The following is a 23985-nucleotide window of genomic DNA, read 5'->3' as shown; positions in this document are numbered from 1 at the left end:
ACATTTATAATGCATTGGCCAGATGAGCAGGAATTGCTGAACGCAGAGAGCAAGTGGTAGGTGAGAAACGGTTATTGTGAAGGGAGGCAACACTGCAGCGAGTGGAATTTGGATAAGCTGAGTGCGGGCACTTGCATCTGTTGCGTTCAGCCTATGTTGCCTGCAATGTGACTGTCCTACATTATAAATTGGATCCTTTCTCACAGCATCTTCTCTATCTTCCTCATCAATGTACCGTCAACAAAACCATTGTGTTCTGGCACTTCTTAAAATGTAAACATTTAATATTTCCGAAACCTACCTGACCTTACGAAGACATGTGGGCCTGAGGGCTTGAACAGGAAACACTTTAAAACCGCTGGGATACGGGCTAAACCTAGCTGCCCTTTCACCATACATCAATGCACTCTGTACATTGTATACCCAATAATGTGCGCCCTTAATTGATATAAGAGTGGCATTTGAAAACACTGCCCCCCTATGAATCCACACTCCCCACTGAACATATATGTTAGTGCACATAAGCCAGATATCTGTCCACAAGATCAGGGGCACGGTTCCCAATTTGCCAGATATGCCCGTGGGGCAGTGTTCTCAGACTATTTAGTTTAGGTTTACTTCCAAAGGTCAAGATAGTAGAGGTCAAACAATATTATGAAGCCTGTGAAGCTGTTTGTATTCTGACAGCACAAACCTAAAAATTGATACCCAATCACATTTTAATTAATTTCAGATGCATTTTCGTCAACAAAAACACGGGGGTGATTTATTAGGCACACTGGTACAAATCAATGAGATGGGGCTGCAGTTAGCTTTAATTTGGCCCCCTTTGCATTTCAGTTTTGTAAAGTGCTTGTTTTCTAGAAAGTGGCCTCTTCAAATGCATGATGTGCATGCACTGGTGAAAAGTATCTGGGATTCCAAAGTTAAGTATTTGGATAAAAGCATTATTTTTAATGTCTTCCTGGAAAGGGCAACTTTTCTAATTTCACAGATGGCTCTTAGGATGTTTTGTCCCAGAAGGGAGAAAATGTGTTGGCTTGAAACTTTTTAAGAGTTGGTTAATAGAGGTGCATTATCACAAAGTTCGAATTTTTAAGGTAAATCTGGGGGTTTCTCTAAATTTAATGTACAATACACAATGTTTCATCTTCAATGTGGCTAGCCGGCGATGGCCAGGGCAAAGAAAAACAGTGTCTAATGTGGTCTGCAGATTTAAAATACAAGGGTTGGGTGGCTTTTATTTTTTTTAAGACTCAGATAAAGAAGAGATGGGAAGGAGGCAGGGATGAGATAGCAGGCTTTTGGCACAGAGTAGTCTGGATCGAACTAGTTCAATAATTATTTGATGAGCATATGTCAAGAATGTAAAAATCTATCGGTTATGAATGGTGAAAAATACACTTGGCTAAAGATGGCATGTAGATGAATCCCAGGTTTTTAGTTTTCACATCCTTTGCATTCCACTTTAGTCTGTTTGACTTTACATAGCTGTTTATTGCTGATAAGCAGCTTTTTGTATTGCTCCTTTTTATTGACCAACATGCAGCCTTTGAACATTTTCATGTTATAGTATCAAAAGTGGATTACGTTCCAAATGCCACAAATTGCCATTTCAGACACCCTATCGAAGGTTTCGCATAGACTGATTAAATGCAAAACTGACAGAATTGCCAATTTTGTGGTACTTTTGGGAGGCTATCTTGTTAATGCAGGCCCAAGATATTCTTTGCAAAAGGCTTGGATTTAAGCTACTGCTGTGATTTCTAGAAGGTAAGCAGTGAGTATTTGTGCATTTTACAAAAGTGTCTTCAGTTTGCTCTTGAAGATAGAGCAATGGACTGACTGATTCACAAAGTCAAGGTTTTTCTATGTGTAAATTAAATAAGTGTGGTGAGCAGGAATTCACACACCTGCTGTTTCAACATTGTGGGTAAAATGATGTCATATGTGATGAGGAGATAGTCCAATCGTTTGGACACATTTTCCACAGTGGAAACTGCAGATGATGGGGGTGATTACAGTTCTCTTGGTAGTCTTGTTGTGCAAGTGTATATATCATGTTGGTTGCATAGCTACTGTGATGGTTGACTTTAGCCACTTAGTGCTGTGGAGCCTAAAGTTCATTCGTTATTTTGAATAATTCTTGTTAAGTGATTTGCATTTAGATAATCTGTCTAGACTATAGTTTCCTTTTTCCTGTTTTATTGGGAAAGTATACTTATCAGCTTGCAATAATCCCAGGCTGTTTAGTGAGATGGTCACAGGTCTGCTTTTTCACATTTAGGATTTTGGCCATTGCAGGTAGGGAATTTAACCATTGTGCATTGCTGTAGTTGGCAGGTGGTTGTTTGGCTTCTAGTGGTCTACATCCCCGAAATACCTTGCCAGCCAGTAGTGAAAGATTGAAACGGTGTGTTGCTTTTTGACCTATGTGTCAGATTACAGTGAAATTTTGACTATATATTGAGAGACTGGTGGTATATGCTTGCTTGACCATCTTGAGAAATTTGTGGTCACTGGTGCAAGCTGTCTGTCCTTTGGTGTCGGATGGGTTGGCAATGCCTTTTAAATTGAAAAGTCTCATAATTTTCTAGTTACCCGTGTACTAGAATTTTGCAAAAGCAGTCTAGGGGCCTCATTACGACCCAGGCGGTAAGTTACCGCCTGGGTCGTACCTTTACCACCATGGCGTAAACTAAGTTTACGCCATGGTGGTTGGCGGACTTAACGCCCCATTCCGAGGTTGGCGGGGCGGTAAGTCCCCAATCCCCATTTACCCTTCCCCATTCCCATTTTTGCCCCATAGGGCATAATGGGAGTGGGGAAGGCGTTAATTACGCCACCGTAAATTACGGTGGCGTAATTAACATCAAGGTCCCTTAGCGCCATGGATTTTAACACCTGCTAAAAGCAGGTGTTAAAACCTCCATGGCGCTAAGGGACCTCGGAATCAGGCGGTAAGGGTCGGCGCTGTTTACGCCGCCGTAAACCCCTTACCGCCTGAGTCGTAATGAGGCCCTAGCTCTTCCATGTCTAATTTTTTGTCTGGTGGTCTGACACTCAAATCTCTTCTCACATCACCTTTTAATGTAACCTCCCCCTTTGAGTCTATCCTCTCCTATGGATTGTGTATATTTTTTTGATGACTCGCCATTATGTTCTGCTTATGTTCATGCACTAGCTTATCATCCTGTTTGGCCATGTCACCCTATAGTTGGCGACTTCCAACTCCAACCATGCCTATTTAGCTACAAAAACCTTGTTATGAGCTAAATATTCTTCGAAGGGATTGTGTCCTCCGACGTATTCCTTATCTTAGATATAAATCCTTCAGCTTTGCTGGCCTCGGAAAATTTTTTCGCCAGAGGGCGCTGCGCGTCGATGATCGCCGAGTCGATGACCCTCGACGGCCTCCGTGCCGACGTCGACGTCATCCTGCCTATAAAGGCCGCGCGCAGCGTCCGTTGCTCAGTTCCGTTTTTCCGCGCTTCGTTGTGCCTCGGAACACCGTTGCTCAGTTCTCGTCAAAGATAACGTATATAATAACTACTATTTACCTCGATATCGATGGCATCCTCCTCCGACCCGACGACCCCTCGGTCCGGTTTCAAAAAGTGCCGAGACTGCGGGAAGAAAATGTCGTTGACGGACCCTCACAGGGTCTGTTTGTGGTGTCTGGGAATCACGCACCAGAGTTCGGAGTGTGAGGAATGCCTTTCCATGACGGCGAAAGCCTTGAAGGAGCGTAGGGGGAAGCTCGAGAGAGGTAGGTCAACTTTAACTTCCTCGAAAGCTTCTTCGGTAGAGTCGAGACGTTCGTCTCCTCACCATAAAAAACACTCTCGATCTAGATCACGAAGTGGCTCCCACCACTCGTCGACATCGAGACACTCGAAGAAGAGACGTAGGAGATCCCCTTCGTCATCTTCGTCGAGTTCTCCTGAGAGAGTTCATTGCCCCACAAAACGCAGCTCGCAAGCTGAGTGGGAGGAATTCAGGAAAAAGATGCTAAGCGTCTTCGAGAAAGCGGCCTCGTCCCCCTCGAAGACAGCTGAGGGTGATACCCCGGGTAAAAAACCCAAAAAATCTAAACGCCGCGAGTCGCAGTACCCGGCGGAAAAGTCAACCCGAAAGCGCCTCGAGCCATCGGGAGATAAAGCATCATCGACGCCATCGTCGAAAACTCCTTCGAAACAGAGGTCGGCGCCATCGACGCCGTTGTCGAAGGATTCATCGGCGCATCAGTCGATCGAGTCGACGCCGACGTCGACGCCGATATCGACGCCGGTGAAGGAAAGAACCACGGCTACTCCACAGCCAACGGTTAGACAAAAGACCTCCGACTCGACGCCGAGAACGTCGACGTCGTTCTCGAGCAAGACTCCGATCCTTTCGAGTTCTTCGAGGCCTAGTACACATTTCTCGACGCTTTTCACGGCGCCTTCGAGTACTTTCACGTCGGTGTCGACGACATCGACGTTTTCAAGGCCTGTGATGATGGCTCCTTCTGCATTGGAAATGGGGTTTATACCATTCCAAAAACCAATGTATCCCCCTTTAACCTCGATTTTTGAGGAAAGGGAGGATTCAGACCAAGATATTGATTTACAGAGGACCACATCACCAGAGCCAGAGACTTTCGCCTCTGAGGAAGGAAGATTAAAAAATCTTCAGGATGCACTTCAGGAAGCTAGTGGCTTGGACACTTCTCCTGAAGCAGAATTTATCAAACCAGACCCAGGAGAACATGCGGAGACTCCATATAGAGCTCTGATGTCTAGAATCATAGAATTTATGGGTTGGTCTGCACCTTCTCCTGCCTTTCAGCAGGATGACCTCACTGACATACTGGACAAGGGCCCACAGGAGGATCCTGTGGTTCCATTTCACTCTGCTCTACAGAGAAGGATTTTGACAAACTGGGAAACGCCAGAAATTATCCCGGCAGTAAATAAAAAACTGTCAACAAAATACAGGGTGGCTAGTTCTGACCCTGAATATTTGTCAAAACACCCTACTCCTGAGAGCTTGGTTGTACAGGCTGCAACCTCATCAGGCAGCACATCTGCATACCCCACTGCTCCGCAGGATAGGGATGACAAAAAATATGATGCCATGGCTAAGAAGGTTTTTTTCTGCCTGTAGCATGGCGTTAAAGTCTATTAACGCGACCTGTACGCTCGCTAGGTTCAGCCACACCCTTTGGGAGTGCGCTTCATCAGCGGCTGACTGCCTCCAAGAAGGAGAGGAAAGGGACGCATTTTTAAACATCATCAGGGATGGTAAAGATGCGATGTGCGAGACCCTACAAACTGGCCTAGATTCTGCTGACAGTATCAGCAGGGCCATGGCGGCAAGTACCACAATCCGCAGGCATGCGTGGTTGAGGAAGTCTGGTTTTGCCTCTGACGTGCAGACCAGGCTTTTGAATATGCCCTTTGACGGTTCTACCCTCTTTGGAAAGAAGGCGGATGACAGTTTGGAGAAACTGCAAACGTCCAAGGCAGCAGCCAAGTCATTGGGAGCTGCTATCCGTCAGAATACCTTTCGTCCTTCGGGATCATCGTGGAGAGGACGGTCCTTTCGTTACTATTCCTCATATGGAAGGGGCAGGGGACGACCGGCTCAAAGAGGCCAAGGAAGATTTACCCGTGGTGGACGGGGTAGGGGAAAGAAAGCCGCACCCGCAGGAGCAGGAGCCACTTTACCTTCGGCAACTGCATCAGCCGCTTCAAAACCACTCTGAGGTCTCCCCTCACAGAACACCAGTAGGGGGCAGGTTAACTCACCATCTGACGGAATGGCAGGCTATTACGTCAGATGCTTGGGCTCTGGAGACAGTAGCCCAAGGTTATTGCCTGCCCTTCCTACATATCCCTCAGAGTCATCCACCGGGGAACAACCCTTTGAAGCTTCCAGATCCGCTCCTCTTGCAGGAGGTTTTAGACCTGCTAGAGAAAGGTGCCATAGAACTGGTACCTGTAGCGGAAAGGAACAAGGGTTGGTACTCCCCCTACTTCATAATACCGAAGAAGGACGGAGGACTGAGACCCATCTTAGACTTACGGGAATTGAACAAATTCCTCCGAAAGGACAAGTTCAAGATGGTGACTCTCTCTCAGATCCTTCAGGCCCTCCAGCTTCAGGACTGGTTGGTATCTCTAGACCTCCAGGACGCTTATTTCCATGTGCCGATCCATCCCAGGCACAGGAGATACCTGAGGTTCGCAATTGGCAGCTCTCATTATCAATTTCGAGTTCTGCCATTTGGGCTAACCTCCGCCCCGAGGGTCTTTACCAAGCTAATGTCGGTTGTGGCTGCAAGTCTAAGGAGGGAAGGGATTCATGTCTACCCTTACCTAGACGATTGGTTGATCAGAACTGTATCTTCGGAACAGGCTCAGAGACAACTAGATTATGTTTGCCACTTCCTTCACAAGCTGGGCTTCTCCCTCAATTTAAAGAAGTCACAGATGATACCATCACAGAGACTCCAATTCATTGGAGCAGTCCTGGACACTTCCCTGGGAAAAGCCTTGCCACCAGAGGTGAGGGCTCGAGATATTCTGCAGATGGTCATCAGATTTCAGAATGCCCAATATCTCCCAGCCTACGACTTTCTGAGGTTGCTAGGCCTCATGGCATCCTGCATATTCCTCGTGCCGGAGGCTCGCCTGAGAATGAGATCCCTCCAGTGGGCACTGAGAACTCAGTGGTCACAGTTCTCAGGAAGGATGACAGATCTCCTTCGGATCCCGGTCAAAGTAGCCCGAGACCTTCAGTGGTGGGCCTGTCGGGAGAACATCCTGAAAGGAGAAATGTTTTGGCAACCATGGCCGGAGATAACAGTAGTCACGGATGCCTCACTCACGGGGTGGGGAGCTCACGCCAACGACTTGACCATCAGCGGTCGTTGGTCTCCATCGGAGTCCAGACTACATATCAACCTGTTGGAGCTGAGAGCCATCAGACTAGCGCTGAAGGCTTTTCTGCCGTCTGTACGGGGAAGAAACGTCCTAATAATGACGGACAATACAGTGGCCATGCACTACCTCAACAAAAGAGGAGGCGTAGGCTCACTACCACTGTGCAGAGAGGCGATGCAGCTCTGGTTTTGGGCAATTCAGGAAGGAATCTCTCTATCGGCAATTCACCTAGCCGGAGAGAAGAACTTGACAGCGGACGCTCTGAGCAGGCAGAGCACAGTCTCTCACGAGTGGGAGATAGCTCAGGAAGTCCTTCAAGAGATCTTCGCCCTTTGGGGAACCCCTCAAGTGGATCTGTTCGCCACCAGTATCAACAGGAAGTGCGACAGATTTTGCTCAAGGGAATTTCCCCCGAGAGGAGCTCTAGGAGATGCGTTCGTAGTGGACTGGGAGTTCCCACTTCTGTACGCGTTCCCTCCGGTCCCTGTCATTCCTCAAATGATCAGGAGGTTGAGAAGGTTTCGGAAGACCATGATCCTAATTGCCCCGGATTGGGCCAGGAGAACGTGGTACCCGGACCTTCTAGACATGTCCATCTGCCCTCCAATTCGACTGCCATACAGAGAGGATCTTCTCTCGCAGAAGGAAGGTCAGGTTCTCCATCCAGCCATCAAGACCCTCAACCTTCACGCTTGGTGTCTGAAAGGTTGAGGTACAAGGATTGGGACCTTCCGGATGATGTTATGGAGGTGTTGCTTTCGGCCAGAAGGCCGGCAACTAAAACTCTATACCGCTGCCGTTGGAACAAATTTTGCAGCTGGTGCAGAGAAAAGAATATTGAACCCTTTTCTTGTGGTACACCTATGGTGTTGTCATTCTTACTTTACCTGGCTAATTCAGGCCTACAGGTTGGCACAATTAAGGGCTATCTCGCAGCGCTATCAATCTTTAAGCGCACTGCAGAGGAGCCTTCATACTTCAAAATTCCATTGGTAATACAATACCTAAAAGGATTAACTAATGTTTATCCCCCGAAACCTTTTCAAGTTCCCTTATGGGATTTAAACCTAATTTTAAACTTCCTAAAGGGTGCCCCTTTTGAACCACTACACTCTTGTTCATTGAAGCTTCTCACCCTCAAAACTGTTTTGCTAATAGCATTGACATCTGCTAGAAGGGTTAGCGAGTTGCAAGCCTTATCGTGTAAACCTCCACATACAATCTTTTACAAGGACAAAGTTGTTCTTCAGGTGAAGCCTAACTTCCTCCCGAAGGTAGTCTCGGAGTTTCACATCACTCAGAAGATTATATTACCTTCTTTCTACCCTCCTCCTCATCCGGGGAAGGAGGAAGAGAGACTGCACAGGCTGGACCCTAAGCGAGCCTTGAGCTTCTATATCAGCAGATTGGCTAAGATCAGACAAGCAGACCAACTCTTTGTAGGTTATGCAGGACATAAGTTGGGCCTTCCAATAACAAAACAAACCATCTCCAGATGGATTATTTTAGCCATTCTGGAGTGCTACAAATTGGCAGGAAAGGAGCCTCCTCAAAATCTAAGGGCTCATTCTACCAGGGGTATCGCAACATCCTCAGCCCTTCAAAGAGGGGTGCCAATTCGAGATATATGTGCGGCTGCCACATGGTCGTCCGCACATACATTTACCAAATTCTATAGCCTGGATTCCTCCTCTAGTCAAGAAACTAGATTCGGCAAGGCTGTGTTACACTCTGTCCATTCTGGAAGGGTAACATAACTTTTATTACTCCCGCCTCCAGTCACAATACCACTGCTATGGGAGTCTATCTAAGATAAGGAATACGTCGGAGGACACAATCCCTTCGAAGAACTAGTTACTCTTACCTTGTAACGTTCTTTCGATGGGATGTTCCTCCGACGTATTCCTTATCGACCCTCCCATCCATCCCCGCAGTATGACTTCCTGTGGGTTTGCAGCCTATGCTCCTTCAAGGTGATTAGTCTAATCCAAAAACATTACTGGGGACTACAAAACGGAACTGAGCAACGGACGCTGCGCGCGGCCTTTATAGGCAGGATGACGTCGACGTCGGCACGGAGGCCGTCGAGGGTCATCGACTCGGCGATCATCGACGCGCAGCGCCCTCTGGCGAAAAAATTTTCCGAGGCCAGCAAAGCTGAAGGATTTATATCTAAGATAAGGAATACGTCGGAGGAACATCCCATCGAAAGAACGTTACAAGGTAAGAGTAACTAGTTCATCTGTTCCATATAATTTACCCTCTTGTACTTCTTTTTAAGATGTGCATTTAATCCCATTTCTCACTATTTAACATATTAACTTAGTTCTTTAAACAATCTATATTCACCCTGTTTTCTGTATTTCCTACCTACAAAATCAAACACTTTAATGGTAACTATATAATACCATATGGTTCCCTTTCCCAGTGCCATGATTTTGGGTTTTGTTTAATACTGGCCTGGGTCTACCTACACCTGGCTGTTTTGTTCTTGCTTCCTAATAATATTAAGCTATCTGAGATGTTGGAGCACATTTGCCATGAGGTGCCCTTTGGTGGTTTCTTTTGTGTTGTCTGAACTTGAGTGAACCTTACCTTTTCTAAAAAGAAGTTTGATCGTTGACCTTGAGGTGACGTGTGCTAATGCCTCGACTTTTCTGGGAGTTTATTTTGTGGGTATGAGTGGAAACTGTATTCCCTAAACCAAAAATATATTGATAATCTGATGCATCTTCGTGAAAAATAGGATTGATCAGATTTTCTTTCACAAATCTTCTTTTAATACTGCAACGCTATTAGGAAGTATTGTATTATTACTGCACAGCCCAATGTGTCCAATTCTCAGTGGCATTGTTATTTAATTAATGTTTTCACAACATTTAAACATTGACAATCAGCAACATTTTATTCCCAATGTTCAATGTTTAATGTAGGACAAACTTGTTACTTGGCATTAGAGAAAAACATATGGGAGCGAAAGACAGGAAATTAGCAGTGATGCCACTAAGGAAGAAGGCAAAGTCATAGTTGCCTTTGAGAAGAAGAGGCGATGCTCCAAGACTTTTGTGTGGACTGTGACATGGAGTCCCATCAGTGTGCTGCTCTGGCGAAAATGGCACAACCATCACACTATGCCTTATAATGGTGATCCATTTAGATGACAGTGGTGGAGGAAGAGTGATGTCTAAGAAGTGGGCCTTATATGTGAAACATTAATGATTGATAACGGGTGTCTCATAAATTATTTTTTTCTATGACTGGTAACAAATGTAGGGAGTCGGGTGCAATGGTGATATGGTCTGTATACACTCGGAACAGCATACCAGCACACATCACACTGCCTAATTTTCCCTGCATGGAAGGAACTGTTTAGCCTGCTTTTCAAGTTACACCTTATGGGGTGTAATCAAAGGCCCCAAACGAACGGAACTGAAGGGCCAAGTGAAAAAGGCCTACCCGTCATTACGAAAGGAAAAACAGCATTTTAATTCACAAAGGAAGAAGAAATTCAAAGGTCCTTTTCACATGAAAAACAGAATTTTTAAACACTGACACAAACGGCTTTGCATGTGTGTTTGCAAGTTAAAGCAAGACATGAGAAAAATGTTCCCCTGCCAACATAAAGATTTCAGGGAAAAGACATGGTGTGAGTGTGTTGACAAAATGTAAGGTAGATTATGCTTCACAAGCAAAATACCTATGGTGGAGAGCAGGAGAGGTCCCAACATGCAGCTGGCTGTCCTGAACTTTAAACAGAGATTTTCAATGTAAGTAGACGTAAGCCCTTTGTAACCAGAAGGTGGGGGAATATGCTGGCCTTTAACCCATTCCCTATATTAATGTATTAATTTACTTAATTCCCCTTGGCGGGACACTACAGGGTGATTTTTGTTAAAATTCAAAAGGAACAGCGCTCATTCACGGTGTGCGCTGAAAACTATAGACTGTAATTTGATTGGGTGATCCCATTTGTCCTGTTGACCCTGACTTCTTTAGGAAGAGGTGTGTCTTGGTCTCTAAACTAAAAAAATCCCATAACTTCAATTTTCTCCAACACAGGCCTTTAAGTGGAGGGGGAGGGGTCTGAAATCCAAAATTCCCAAATCATTCACATCTTTTTTGTTAGACTTCCCCAACCCAGATCAAAGTATGGGGGTGTCTGAAAAACAAACCGCTAAATCACCCTGTTATTTTAAACCAAAAGTGTGGGTGAGATAAAAATTGCTATATGTATGTGTACCAATCTATAAACCGTACTGCTAACCTTTTTAAGCACGCAGGAAAATCGAAATTGCACAGCAATACATTTGTAATTGTTTTTTGTTTGTTGATCAGTTTAATTATTTCTAGAAGTGAAATTGGTAGAAAGTAAAGAATTGAGATTTGTGTTTTTTTCATCCCTCTTGTGTGATTTATTTATGTTGAGGGAAGTTTAATATGTTGTGCCATGGATAAAGTAGTGTTTGATATTTTAGTGTGATTTTCTTAACATCTAATTCAAATAAACATAAATATATTTTACACCGTCCTGGTTCATGGCTCATTGGTAGCTCAGGGGCAGGGATCCAAGGGGTATTAGATGAATTGGAGATAGGGATGAATAAAATGAATCAACATTAACCGTTTATTGTGTGACACTTAGCTTGGGGAGGGAAGGAACTTCCTATGGTGAGGGTGACCTCTCAATAACCTGTTACAATCCTCATCACCATTTGAGCTTCTGATAGCACATTTCTTCCTCTTATGCCCTCCGTCCATCTCCTCCTGTCCTGCTCTCTCTGTATTCCCCCTTATATAAATCCCATTATTACATTCATAAACTCGCAGTATGAAACTGGCATCCGCATTATGTATATTGTACTATGTAAATAGCCACAACAATGTGTTACCAAAATGTCTCATTTGGTGTCCCCGTAATAAAGTACAGCATTACATTGTAACCTGAAGTTACTTGACTTTAGTCTAATGAATTTCCATTTAGTAAAGAGATTAAAAACCAAAGACAATACCCGGTTTCTTCTCTTCTATATAACCTCAGTTAAGATATGACCTAATGATGATCTATATGAATTTAACACACCATAATGTTCCGGACATAACAGTTGAACACTTAAACTGCGGCAAGCCATCATATATCCATTGCCACATATTCTATTGGGCGATTTAAGGACTAAGCATGTCAAGGGTGGCTTTGTTTTATTTACAAAGTGATTGACGAAATATGGGAATCCCTAGTATTTGTCATGTGGATCACCTTATTTTACTGGAATGCCTTGCCATCATTGGTGAAGACCATGGTCGACATTGCACCTTCTCTGATGTCCTGATTTTATATCTTCTATTTCTCTCACCGCTAACGGCCACACGCTGTTTCTCGGTGTCCCTCCCCATGCCTGTGCTTCTGAATTTCAGTTCTTCCTTGTTGTTGGACATTTTGGAACTTGTTTAATTTTTCGCTTTACTTTACTTTTACGTGGTTAAGCATTTCGTAAACTGTGCTTTTTCTACCTCGTCATTCTATTTTCACCCACACTTTTCAGCTCTACTTATTGATCTTTGTTTTGAAGCGGTTACATAGATGTACTGTACATGTGGAAAAAATGTCATAGTTGTGAGATGGCAGTCTTTTTAAAAATAAAGTAGCAGGTTTATATGTAATGCATTTATTTACAATCCCTTTTAACTGTTGGACTGATTCCTTTATTAAAACCATTTCATTTTTTCCACAGAAAGCAATAATATTGCGTGGAAATTAGCATGGGCGTAATTTTAGGGGGGTCAGGGGTGTTTGTCCCCCCCAACTTTCATGGCACACCATTTTGTCCCAATTCATTTGGCTGGGGCACCTTTTTTTTCAGATGTCATGTCCCCCCAATATTTTCAGCAAAGTTACTCCACTGGAAATTAGATTGGTAGCTTACTTGGATGCCACATCCAATTACACTGGAGTAGAATTAATGTAATTGATGGTAATCCACATATCTGCGAAAAAGTAGTTCTCTGCAAAACTGCTCATTTATTTTTGTAGTTGTGGAGCATGAGTCGGAAACCTGTAGCTCTCCATATGTGTTGGACTACAAATCCCATCAGCCCTAAATAGCAAACCCATGCTTGAGGGTTCAGTGGAGCCATAGCTCAAAACCTCTGGTGAGCTGAAGATTGCAAAATTCTGTGCTCGACATAGGCGTGGCAATGTAATTGACAGATTATATAACCTACCTGTTGTCTCATCATGGACTGGTACCATTTCAAAGGGGTCATCACCTTTGGAGAAACAAATAGCTTTGTTTAGCTGCATTGAACACACAATACCATCACAAGTTTAAATGTGCGTTCTTAACCTAGTCAATTATTTGACAAAATATGTATTGGGTCAAAAATAAACCCTGGATTGTGTGGTTTGTATTAAAACCAGCATACTATTTCTTGATAATTTATTTTGGACTTTCTATTAATTACAAAATTATTTATCTAAAAAAATACTTATGTTTATAAGTCTATTCTTTCATCAAACATACAAGAACTACTTTCAAGCAGTGTGCTAAACCTCTCGCCCCCTTTGTAATGGGGCAGGAGTGCTGCCTGGTAGAGAGTTTGCACAACATAAACGGTGTAGTTTACCTCATAGCTGAAGTTGATGTAGCCTGGGTGGTTGGGATGGGGCGGTAGCTGCAAACAGAAAATTACAAAAGTAGATATGCATCATTTAAATTATGCAAAACAAAAGAGGTGACGGCTGGAAGGTTTGGAATGAATCCTAACTTCTGGCACACCTCTGGTCAAACCTCCAGACCATCGTTCTTCATCCCGCCAACAGAAAGGGGGAAGACAATATGCAAATCAGGCTTGGGGCCACCCCAAAAGAGGCAGACCAGCCAAACTGCTTGGTCACATCCCTTCTGCGAGAGATCTCAAGTAACCTCAGAATTCTGTTCATATCAAATTTGTAGTAGTGTTGATTTCAAGGTGTGCACCATAATTCTAATATCAAGTTTGTATATGTTACTTTATGCCGGATTAATCCAGCTTCAAGGTGTTGTAATACTTCTTCTTACTAACCAATTGAATGGTACGTCGTGGTTCAGAACCCTTGTAAATAGTAAAATAATGCGCTCTGATCCTATGTGCCACCAGCAACTTCTTTGCAAATGTGTATGCACTGTAAAACTTTTATAAAATGATGTACTATAAATATTAATCTATTATCGATTAATATGATTTTCTGATTGTTTTTTGTTCTTGCTGGCAATGAAGACGGGCCCAACCACTCAGTTACAAAAAAAAATACAATTGACTAAATTTTGTTTTGTTTTAAAAATAACAAAAAATACTGCAAAGAATACAGGCCGTTCCATTACAAAACCAATAAGTCCACAAAGTTTTGACTATATTAAAGCTTGAATGCCCCTGTTTATGGGTTTAATATTCAACTTGTACTTTAATTTCAGGTAAACACACTATAACCAGTAGTTGACTATAGTCAGTGGCTGATGAATTTGTATGTTGGGTCAATAGCTACATTCTGGGTAATTAAATTTATGGCCCTGCCCTAGTGCACTTCAGTTTGGATGTTTGGTCCACTATGGGGAGATGCCATGGACCATTTTTATTTTTCTGCCATGACCAGTCCGTTGCAGTGAGGCTTTTGTTTATTCTTTTTACAGACTTTATTACTCACACTGGTATTGTAAAGTAGGTCTGCTTTTTTCATTGAGCGTCTGGAGACTATAGAAATTGGAGTTTTGCGGAGTATAAATACACTTAACATAACAGCGTATTATAATTGTTGCTATCAACAACTTTTTCAAGCACTTACCGGCATTGCACATGATGCACTGAGGAGGCACGTGAGCAGGATCCAAGGCCCCATCTTAGTTACGCTGAAATGTGTTCCCTATTTACCACTTCTGTGTAAAGATACAGGTTATTCTAACCATCATTCCTTTTTCTAAATTATCAACGTACATGCATGTAAAGCAACCAATATAAGATTATTTTTCACATTATGAAATATTGTTTATACAAGTGTTATTGTTGCAGCAATAGTGTTAATACAAAAAAGACGCACATGAATGCGTAAAATTACCAATTTTACGAAGCACACATTATTTTATAATCCTAATTGCAAACTCAATTGTCAGAACATAAGAACTTTAGCCTGTTTGATTTCGACAGTATCCATATATAAATAGCATAATATCTGCGAACAACCATTCTCTACTGTGGGACGTGGCTATTGTACTTCACCCATGTTCTGTATAAAGTGATGCTCCATCCCTCGGGATAGTGGATAGAAGTCAGAAGACAATTAAGCAAATAGAACTGTGAGGCCAAACAACAATACAGCGTGACTCGTTAAACAAAAAAAGAACAAAGTTATAGAAGCAGACTGAAACAGAGCTCAAAATAACCCCCAGGACAGGTGGCCTGCATGGCAAGAAAAGCATCCCCAAATCATGATTCGCAGTTCTCACTTGCATGCAGCACACCGTTTCTTAGACACCAAGAGGGAATTATCCTGCCTATTTTAGTTACATAAACCGTCAAATCTGTGTATAGATTGAATCGTCTAGTCTTTTCCCTAGCAAGATATTGTATGTTAGCTAGAACATCTTTTTCATCTATGCCAGCTTTGATACATGCTGATGCTTTTGTGCACCTTGAACTACTTGTTCCTTTTAAATTAAACAATGAATGAATTCCACTTCAAAGTATTAAAATTCAAACTTTAAAAAAATGCTTTGCAAAACTTTTCGTGTTTCAAGGGGGGGATCTTGCAAGTGTGCAAATATTGGCAATGATATAGCACTCACTCATACCAGATCAACGTTTTGAAAAGCTTAGCCACAGTGGCGATGTGAGGCAACTACATTTGGACATTTGGGTGTATGGCTCTGCAAAGTAGACAGATTTGTTGAAACCAGACTGTTCCACTCTGGGACTGATGAACGAAGCCTACTTGGAAGCGGGATGTGATTAAGTGGAGTGTTCATGCCATCCTGCGACCAGAGGGCTCAACATGCAGATCTCCTAATGCACAAAGGCAATGCTGTAGTTTGAGGGTCTGGCTTGCAGAGGAAGTGCTACCCTTCCTGACCCTCCTTGTACATGAAAGCTTGGGGTGAAAATATGTTTTGGGCTCCAGAAACCATATGGTTGGAGGGCTCTGGGCCTGCTGATGTCACTAGACGTTTGACGCTCCAACCTCATTGATGCTGCGCGTTTCAGATGAGGGGCTTCAAAGAAGGTATGTCTCCTGATGTGCTTGTTTACATTTTTCCATAAAACTAATTTCATCAATCGGTTATGATCATTGCTCTTTCAGGCTGTTTAAGGCAAGCATGGCTCTGAAAGCAGCCCTGTATAACGCTCTTTCCTGTCCACCCGGCCTCTCCATAGTCTGACTCCTCACTGGAAATGGTGGTGGTGGTGGTGGTGGGGAGTAGGTGGGGTGAACTTAGACACACTATAGTAAATTGATTTGTTCAGGTGGTCAAGAGGGGAAGCCAAAATGCTACCCTTTTAGATTGGGGAGCAAAGCTTAGCCACTGGACATAAATTCCTCTCCATCCCCCAAGCACCCTCTACTACAAAGATGGCACACCATAGCCACATCAGAACAACATTCTAGGCATTATCCGACCAGATGCTTAGCCACACTGAAACATGGTGCATTGTAACCATTACTTTCATTGGTAGCAGGGCACACCTGCCCTATGGCTTTCTTGCAAGGGGATAACAAGATCTAGACAGTACATCACACCATCAATTAAGATATAGGAACGGGTTGGAGGTTCCACCTACCCGTCCCCCATTTTGGGGAAACGGATAACTAGCAGACAACACTCTGTGAACATATTTGGCCATCCGTGCCAAAAATCAGTTTAATTGGCAGATTTTCTACTTTTTAAATACAGCGTAGCACAATAAACAAAAGTACATGATCTGTTTTATATGTTTGCACCTCTTCAGTGTTTCCCAATTTTGAAATGCAAATCTGTCAATCTAATAGATTTTGGTTCATTCATGAGGCCTCAAAATGTGCACTCGACAAAGATAATTGACTCTTGACGAGTAATAAACGGTGTGCTGTGTGCATACAGAGAACAGAGGGGGCTAGCAGCTAGCCACTTGAAATGTTTTCCCCTGCTAGCATATTAAATTGCTATTTGCTCAGCAACGTTGTATGATCTTTCCCACAAAACCTAATGTTTCATGGAGATTCTTTCTAAACCGTTTGTACCTTGAAGGTAAGTGCTAGTACAGTATAATGAGGGCTTAAAGGCACTGTGTAGAAATGGTTGTTAAAGGCCAAATCGACTTCAGAGGGGGTCCATTTCATGCTATGCTTTCCGCTCACAAGTCAGTTATACCTATATGACCCCTGAAGTGTGTGGCCAGAGAGTCACTCAGGTTCATAGCTATATGTCACAGTAAACCGTGCAACCTGCTACAGTGGGACATGGCTTAGTTTAAAAATCATTTAGGAAAATGTCTTCAATAAAGTGTTCTACGAACTAGCCAGTGACATTTTCTGCATTACAGCGCTAGAATGTTTAAAGGTTATCTGCTAGGAAGAAACTTAAATGTGCTGTTTTAAGTTGCCTCCTGTACGTGAGCTTTTTTTTTTTTTACTTCACTGATTGGTTTTAGCTCTGCACCTCTGTTAATTAACCAGCGCATTTTAATTTGGCATTCAAGGTCCCTGTTGGTTGTATCGTTTGCAGAACTCGTAAAGGGTGTTTACATGTCCTACAATGCCTTGCAGTGGAGGCAGGGCCATCATCTCTGGCTACATTTGTGAATGCTGTCCACAGTTTGCAGCCTGGGCTTTGGTGGTTTATTCTATTCGAGCATCGATTCCACTCCCAAATTACCAAAGGCTGTTCACCTGTAGAATAGCCTAATATCACAATGCAGGAATCGAAATACAGATTTGATGAGCAGGAACAAAAAGCAGCTTCTGGGTATCGGGCATCACCCAATATGCAGGCGCCATCTCTGGGGAAAGAGGATCTAGTACATAGATTGGTGGAAATCTAAATTCCACATGAGGTGCCAAATATAACTTTCTGTCTGTTTATATACGGCCATTAAGTCTTCTGGATGTGCCTTTATTTTCCTGTGTACACATTCCCAAACACACAGATACCGCGTGCATTGCAGCAGCTGACCTCCGAAGTCAAAAGCGGCTCCATAGGCTCTCCTAAACTAGAAGCCAAAGCTAAATATCTCCCAGCTCCCATAACTTAAAATAAATAAACCCTGCAATGTATGCTCTTGATTGAGCTACATCTACCGAATTTACTATTCATTTCCAGCATCCCAATACACCCACCATATCTCCACAGGACTCGAAATCCTGTAGAAAGTGGATTTTACTGTGCATAGAATTTTTCAAGCAAACTGCACATCGTTAGTAGAAAGGACCTAGGCAAAGGCTCATTTCAGGCGTTAAAACATTTACAGGTTGTTACCGAAAGGCAGTGCAAGTATTTACCTTGTGCAATGCTCCGATTCGCTTCTTTCTCCTGGTCCTCGGATTCTGCTAAACTCCTGGCCACTCTACTTAGTTTATATACCTTCTTCACCGTCCATAACAGCTAATCATCCACCTGCAAAGAAAACACCGGTGTCAGGGCTTCTCTGCAGTCATGAAAGCTCATCAAATTAAATTGTATGATTCAACATGTGAACTGTCATTAAACAGAATCATACCTTTCCGTGATAGACCTTGGTACCGTTCCAAAATGAATGTCTACAACTGGATAACAAGGAGATGCCACCTGGCCCAAAGGCTGCTTTGCTTCATTCCACACATCTATGCAATGAGAGAAAATGCACTGTGTATATATGTTCTCTTTCATTCATCAATGTTACCTTATTGGCACATGTGCAGAGTTGAGAAGGCAGCTATGTTCAGTTAATGAATTTCTGATTTACTGCAACTTTTATTTTCTGGTATCGCCTCCCAAAAATGTTGTTTCAAAATGAAGGCAGGAAACAACAATGTTCCAGTCTCCTTTTCCCCAACACTTAGCTAATTGTCGTCAAGGCATTCAGGGCAGTTTCAGGTGGCAACTAAGTTGTCAACTGCGAACAGATGGCACATGTTCTACATTACTGAATTCTGAGTACTTCTTATATTTTAATATGTTTTTGCTAAACCTGTATCTTAATGATGTAGATCACATTTGCTCAGTGACCTCACTGAGAAACGTGAATGTATGCATTTTTGAATTGCACGTCACACGTTTGCTCAATTGTCCACATGCACCACACACTGTTTCTTATGTGCTAAGAATCGATTACCATTCGCAAATGGCTAGGGAACATGCACATTTTAAGGCATAGTTTGCCTTTTTGTGCATTATATTGGGAAATGTTTCCATTCACTCTTAGACACATGCAGATAGCACGCGGCTCACCCTATGCTACTCTTACAGCCTGATTCATGGAATTATTTGCATGAAAAAAGCAGATTTACGCGCCTTTCTGCCCGAAAATCCCCATACTTCAAACGGGGATTTTCCCTCAGAAAGGCGCGCAAATCTGCGTTTTTCACGCAAATAATTCTATGAACCAGGCTGTTAGACTTTCAGTTGACCGATTTTGAAGACTTGTTATGACTACATTTGCATTGCACATTACCATGCAGTTGCGCATTTTCTGCATTTTTCTTAGTTTTCTTTTAGTAAATGTGTTGAGGTTCCTTTAGCATTGACGGGTTTAATAATCTTTCCTGGAAAAGCGGGTCCACGCATGAATCTTTTGGATCAGGGAAGTAATATTAAAGTATACTGGAAAAGTAATAGAAAAGGAAATGTGGTAATCCCCAGCTTTGTAAACTCAACCACACTCCAAAACCATCTCGATTAATATATCTTAATATTGTAATGTGTGATTCCACAGCAGCTAACCTTGCCTCTGAAGGAAATGTGTATTCTCTTCTATAATTGGGGTATGCAAAATTGGTAATAAAAAAATCTCAATTTTTGTTACTTGTTTTTTGATCTTACTGGTGGGAGATTTCAGAAGCTTGTCACAGAGCCTTGGTGCCTGCTGTGCTTAACTATTAATGGCACTTAATAATGTTGCTTAATAGTCTCAAATAAAAAATGGTTTCTCTGAATGCAGGGACAATGGTTAAACGTCAACCTCCTAATGATGAATTTGACAAAACATGCATTAGCTGCGACTTCACTGTATTACTTACTGTTTACCTGTGAGAATTTTTCTGTGCCATCAATTTTGTGTTTAGTTGACACTTTTTTCTGTCTATACAGTTGGGTATTTCGCTCTATTCTGGATTTAAAGTGAATATACTGCTGTAAAGTACACCTATTATTATAATGGCATTAAATCCAATTTGAGCTTGCACGTATGCGCCTAAAATAGCATACCTTCTAATAGGTGCTAGTGGTGGTTCAGTAATAGTACGGTTTATTCTATTTTTCAATTTCACTGAAAGCCAAGTCCAATTGTATATATTTAGGTGTTTATGCTGCACAATTAAAGATTTCCCTACTTAGCTGCTTTTTTTTCTTTTTTTTTTTCCTTCAGCCGGCTAGAGGTTTTGTACTGAGAACAGACTGTTATAATATAAACAACCGCACAGGTCTTGTACAGTGTGTCATTTGAAAACATTAGACACTCTCTCCGCCCAGACATGTGGTCATTTTCAAGAGAAAGTTGGTAATGCCTAGTGGTTAATGGTTAGGCATTGGTAAATGCTGGGCACTGTTCGGGGTGGGGGGACGGTGGAATCCACATATGCATTTTTCTGAACTGCTGACTACCAGAAAAACGCAAGGCATTCACCTGACACTCCTGTGTCTTAGTAAGGTTCTTTAAAAATATAAGGCCAATTTTCAGATCGAAGTCTTCAACAGGGATTAAGAAGGAATGGTGTCCAAACATCTGCGTCCAGAATGTTTTATTTTTTAATGCGCCAAATTGCTGCATAGTGCTTTTAAGAAAGGGGCAGCTGGGGACGGGACTAAGGCAAAGGGACACACAACCCTTAACTAGTTGCGTTGGATATTCGTACATTCCTAGTTCAGTATCGACAACATATCTGAACAGTATATAAAATAAAGCACTTTGTTACAGGTAATGCAGGCTAAGTGCATTTTTACAATTATGTTTTAATTTGCACACATGATGCCATAGTTGTCAGTCATCTAAACCATGCCCCGTTGCTATGTGGCTAAACTAGAGCTTGGTGGCAAGAAATAACCCAATACAGGCAAAAGCTATGTATTTGCCTAGTGGTCTGACTGAACAGCTACGTTTTCAGCTTGCTTGTAGTTTCTTTTGAGTACGAATTTTGAATTGACCAGTTTGCAAATGGCGCTCAGCAAATTACATTGAATACCTATCATGTAATGTAAATTAGTACCCGGCGAGGGCGCAATCAGAATGAAAGCCATTCTGAATGGCCCTCGCCAAGTCATTACCAGGCCGGTTATCCCTCTCTCGGGATTCCACAGCCTTTGTCCCCGGCGGGGGGCGTGGCAGCATCTCAGCGAATGAGGATGCTCGAAGCTGGGCCATCCCCGCTCCGAGCCTACCCACGACTGAGAGGCTACCTTCGCCCCCCGCCGGGGACAGAGGTAAGGCTTTTTTTTTTCCTCCCCTTTCCTCCCTCCTCCCTGCCCTTCCCACCCTACTTACCTTTGTTTTGATCCTTTTTCGGGAGCAACGCGCTGGGAAAACTTGTGTTCCCAGCTTGTCCGCTCCCGATGGCCGCCATGGAAAGGGAAAACTGACTCCCTTTTCCCTTTCCATGGCGGCCATTTTCTTGGTCTTTTTTTTTTTCTGTCTCGAAACGCCGCAGCGTTTCGGGACAGAAAAAAAAATGCTTTTAGTGCCCTGGTCACGCAGATAATGCGGGCCAGGGTACTAATAGCAATATGACCATCGCGGCCATTACTGACTCAGGTAATGCCCTGGGGCTCATAGTTATAGGCCCGAGCGAAGCAAGGGCCTTAACGGAGGCCCCGGGGCATTACCTGAGTCGGTAATGCCCCCGCCGCTCGGGTCATATTGCTTAAGTATTCTTGTGTAATGCACATCTAACAAATGTCATGATCTGTAAATGGGGTGTCACAGATGGCCTTAAGAATACCCAGACCCCAGAGGTGGGTTCAGGGGTTTTATTTCAAATACTGCAAGCAATACACTGGTTTGATGGCACTTGCATATTTAAAGGATGTGCCTCTCTCTCTTCACCCGTGGAGGTTCCACCTTCCAAAACGCAGGTGTCCCTGTACTCCAGGTTGAATACTAAGGACAGGCAGTACCTACTATCTAATATTCACTGTACGGTGAGGGCCTAAAAGCCATAGCCTTTTCTTTCTCTCTTCCCCCTCCTGACCCTTTCCCAGGAATAAGATTTGATTAGATGTCTTAATCCTTTGGCGCACTTCCAATTACCCAGTTCCTGTCACCGTAGTTCACTCCCTTTCATTTGTCTCGCTGAAGTTCTTTCTATCCACTCCCCCCCACTCCACTTCCTCTTTTTCCGTCTTCCCCTCCTCCTCATCTCTGCCCCTTAGATGGTCACACAAACTCCACTCTACACTCTCCTCTCTCTTCAGTGCCACCAATGTCTACACAAACCACTCTATTCTCACTCCACTCTTCCCTCCGCCCATCTCTCCTCTTCCCTCATGCCCTTCTTTTACTCCTTCAATCAGTGTCCTTTCTCTCACTCCCTTATTATGTTCCTCTATACGAACACCCTTTACCTGCTCCAGCAAACATTCACTCACTCACCCTGACTACTCTTGTCCTCCCCTCCTCATTGGTTCCCTCGATCACTGCTCTGTGCTGGCCAAACTACCTTCCTACTTCCCCCTGTGTTGTCCCACAACCACAGGAGATTGCAAAAGCACTCATTTGGCCTGCTCCCTTCTCATAGCATTTAATGCAGTATGTTTGTTGCTCCTATTCTGGTAAGGACTGTGAAGAGTCCCATTACTATCCTAACATACCTCGCCAGAATCATGGAATGCTTTGTAACTACTCAACTGCAACACATCAGCACAAACCACCTACTCAACCACTTCCAATCTGGTTTTCGGCCTGGACACCACTGAGATTGTTAGTCTTCACTTACTCAATGACCTCCAAAGCATCACAAAGGACACACAGCTACTCGTACTCATCAACCTCTGTGCAGCCTTAAGCGTCATCGACCACAACATTCTACTAGACTTCCTAGCCCAAAGGATGAATCTCTCTGGCACCGTACTCTACTGGGTCACCTCCTTTCTCATTGACAGGACACACTTTGTCTCCATGCCCCCTTATCAATCAGTCCCAACCCCTGTCAAGCATGGAGTCCCGCAAAGCTCCTCCATATCTCCACTCCTCTTCAACCTATATGTTGAATCCCTTGGACAGACCCTTGGCAAACAAAACGTACATTTCCACCGACATCCAGAGGACACGTGAATATACTTCCAAATGTCATCCCCTTCACAACTCTACACCCTCAAAACCTGTCTTTCCACCATCACCTACTGGATGGCCACCCACTTCCTGAACACCACCCTTCCTAAATGGAATATCTCCTCATATGTCCCCCAAGGCTCGCCGCCTGGATCCAAGAACTCACCACAGACAACCCACACATCCCTCTCCACACCGGTTACATCCCTTGGCTTCACCATCGACTCCCACCTTTCCCCACACCACATAGCCGCTGTGACCAAAACATGCAATCTACAACTATACCGCCTACACAAAATAAGACCTATCCTTCCTCCTGGTGACTTGTTCTCACTTAGCTGGACTATGGAAATGTTCTCCTTACTGGACTCCCCAACAACACCCTTGCCCTCCCCTGCAAGCCATACAAAACGCAGAAGCCAGACTCATCATCCACCTATTTTGGCGATTCGTAAGGTGTCATCACTTCCCTCCGGTGGGGGACCTTTCCCATGAGGCTAGGGAGGTGCGGCCACTATCCATAGTTCCCCCTGGGGTGGTTTAATGCGGGAGGATGTCACTGGGAGGGACTTCCCCTCTGGGGACAAGGACGAACACC

General features: G+C 43.5%; 2 protein-coding genes across 2 annotated transcripts in view; one reads left to right on the top strand and one right to left on the bottom strand.

Moving 5' to 3' along the window:
* The window catches only part of ARHGAP6 (Rho GTPase activating protein 6), a 2190479-nt gene that overhangs the window by 604193 nt on the left and 1562301 nt on the right, over positions 1–23985 (top strand). The window lies entirely within an intron of this gene.
* The window catches only part of AMELX (amelogenin X-linked), a 132900-nt gene that overhangs the window by 4207 nt on the left and 104708 nt on the right, over positions 1–23985 (bottom strand). The window contains exons 3-7 of the mRNA XM_069639188.1: positions 18648–18750; positions 18430–18544; positions 14746–14836; positions 13551–13598; positions 13149–13193 (exon numbers count right to left, since the gene is read on the bottom strand). Of these exons, the coding sequence (XP_069495289.1) occupies positions 13149–13193; positions 13551–13598; positions 14746–14799 (147 nt within the window). The 5' untranslated portion in view covers positions 14800–14836; positions 18430–18544; positions 18648–18750. The remainder of the gene's footprint in view (positions 1–13148; positions 13194–13550; positions 13599–14745; positions 14837–18429; positions 18545–18647; positions 18751–23985) is intronic.

The sequence above is a fragment of the Ambystoma mexicanum genome, chromosome 7q (genome assembly GCF_040938575.1).
Source record: "Ambystoma mexicanum isolate Mex_15411 chromosome 7q, UKY_AmexF1_1, whole genome shotgun sequence".
Lineage (NCBI taxonomy): Eukaryota > Metazoa > Chordata > Amphibia > Caudata > Ambystomatidae > Ambystoma > Ambystoma mexicanum.
This window is presented reverse-complemented; position numbering and strand designations above follow the sequence as displayed.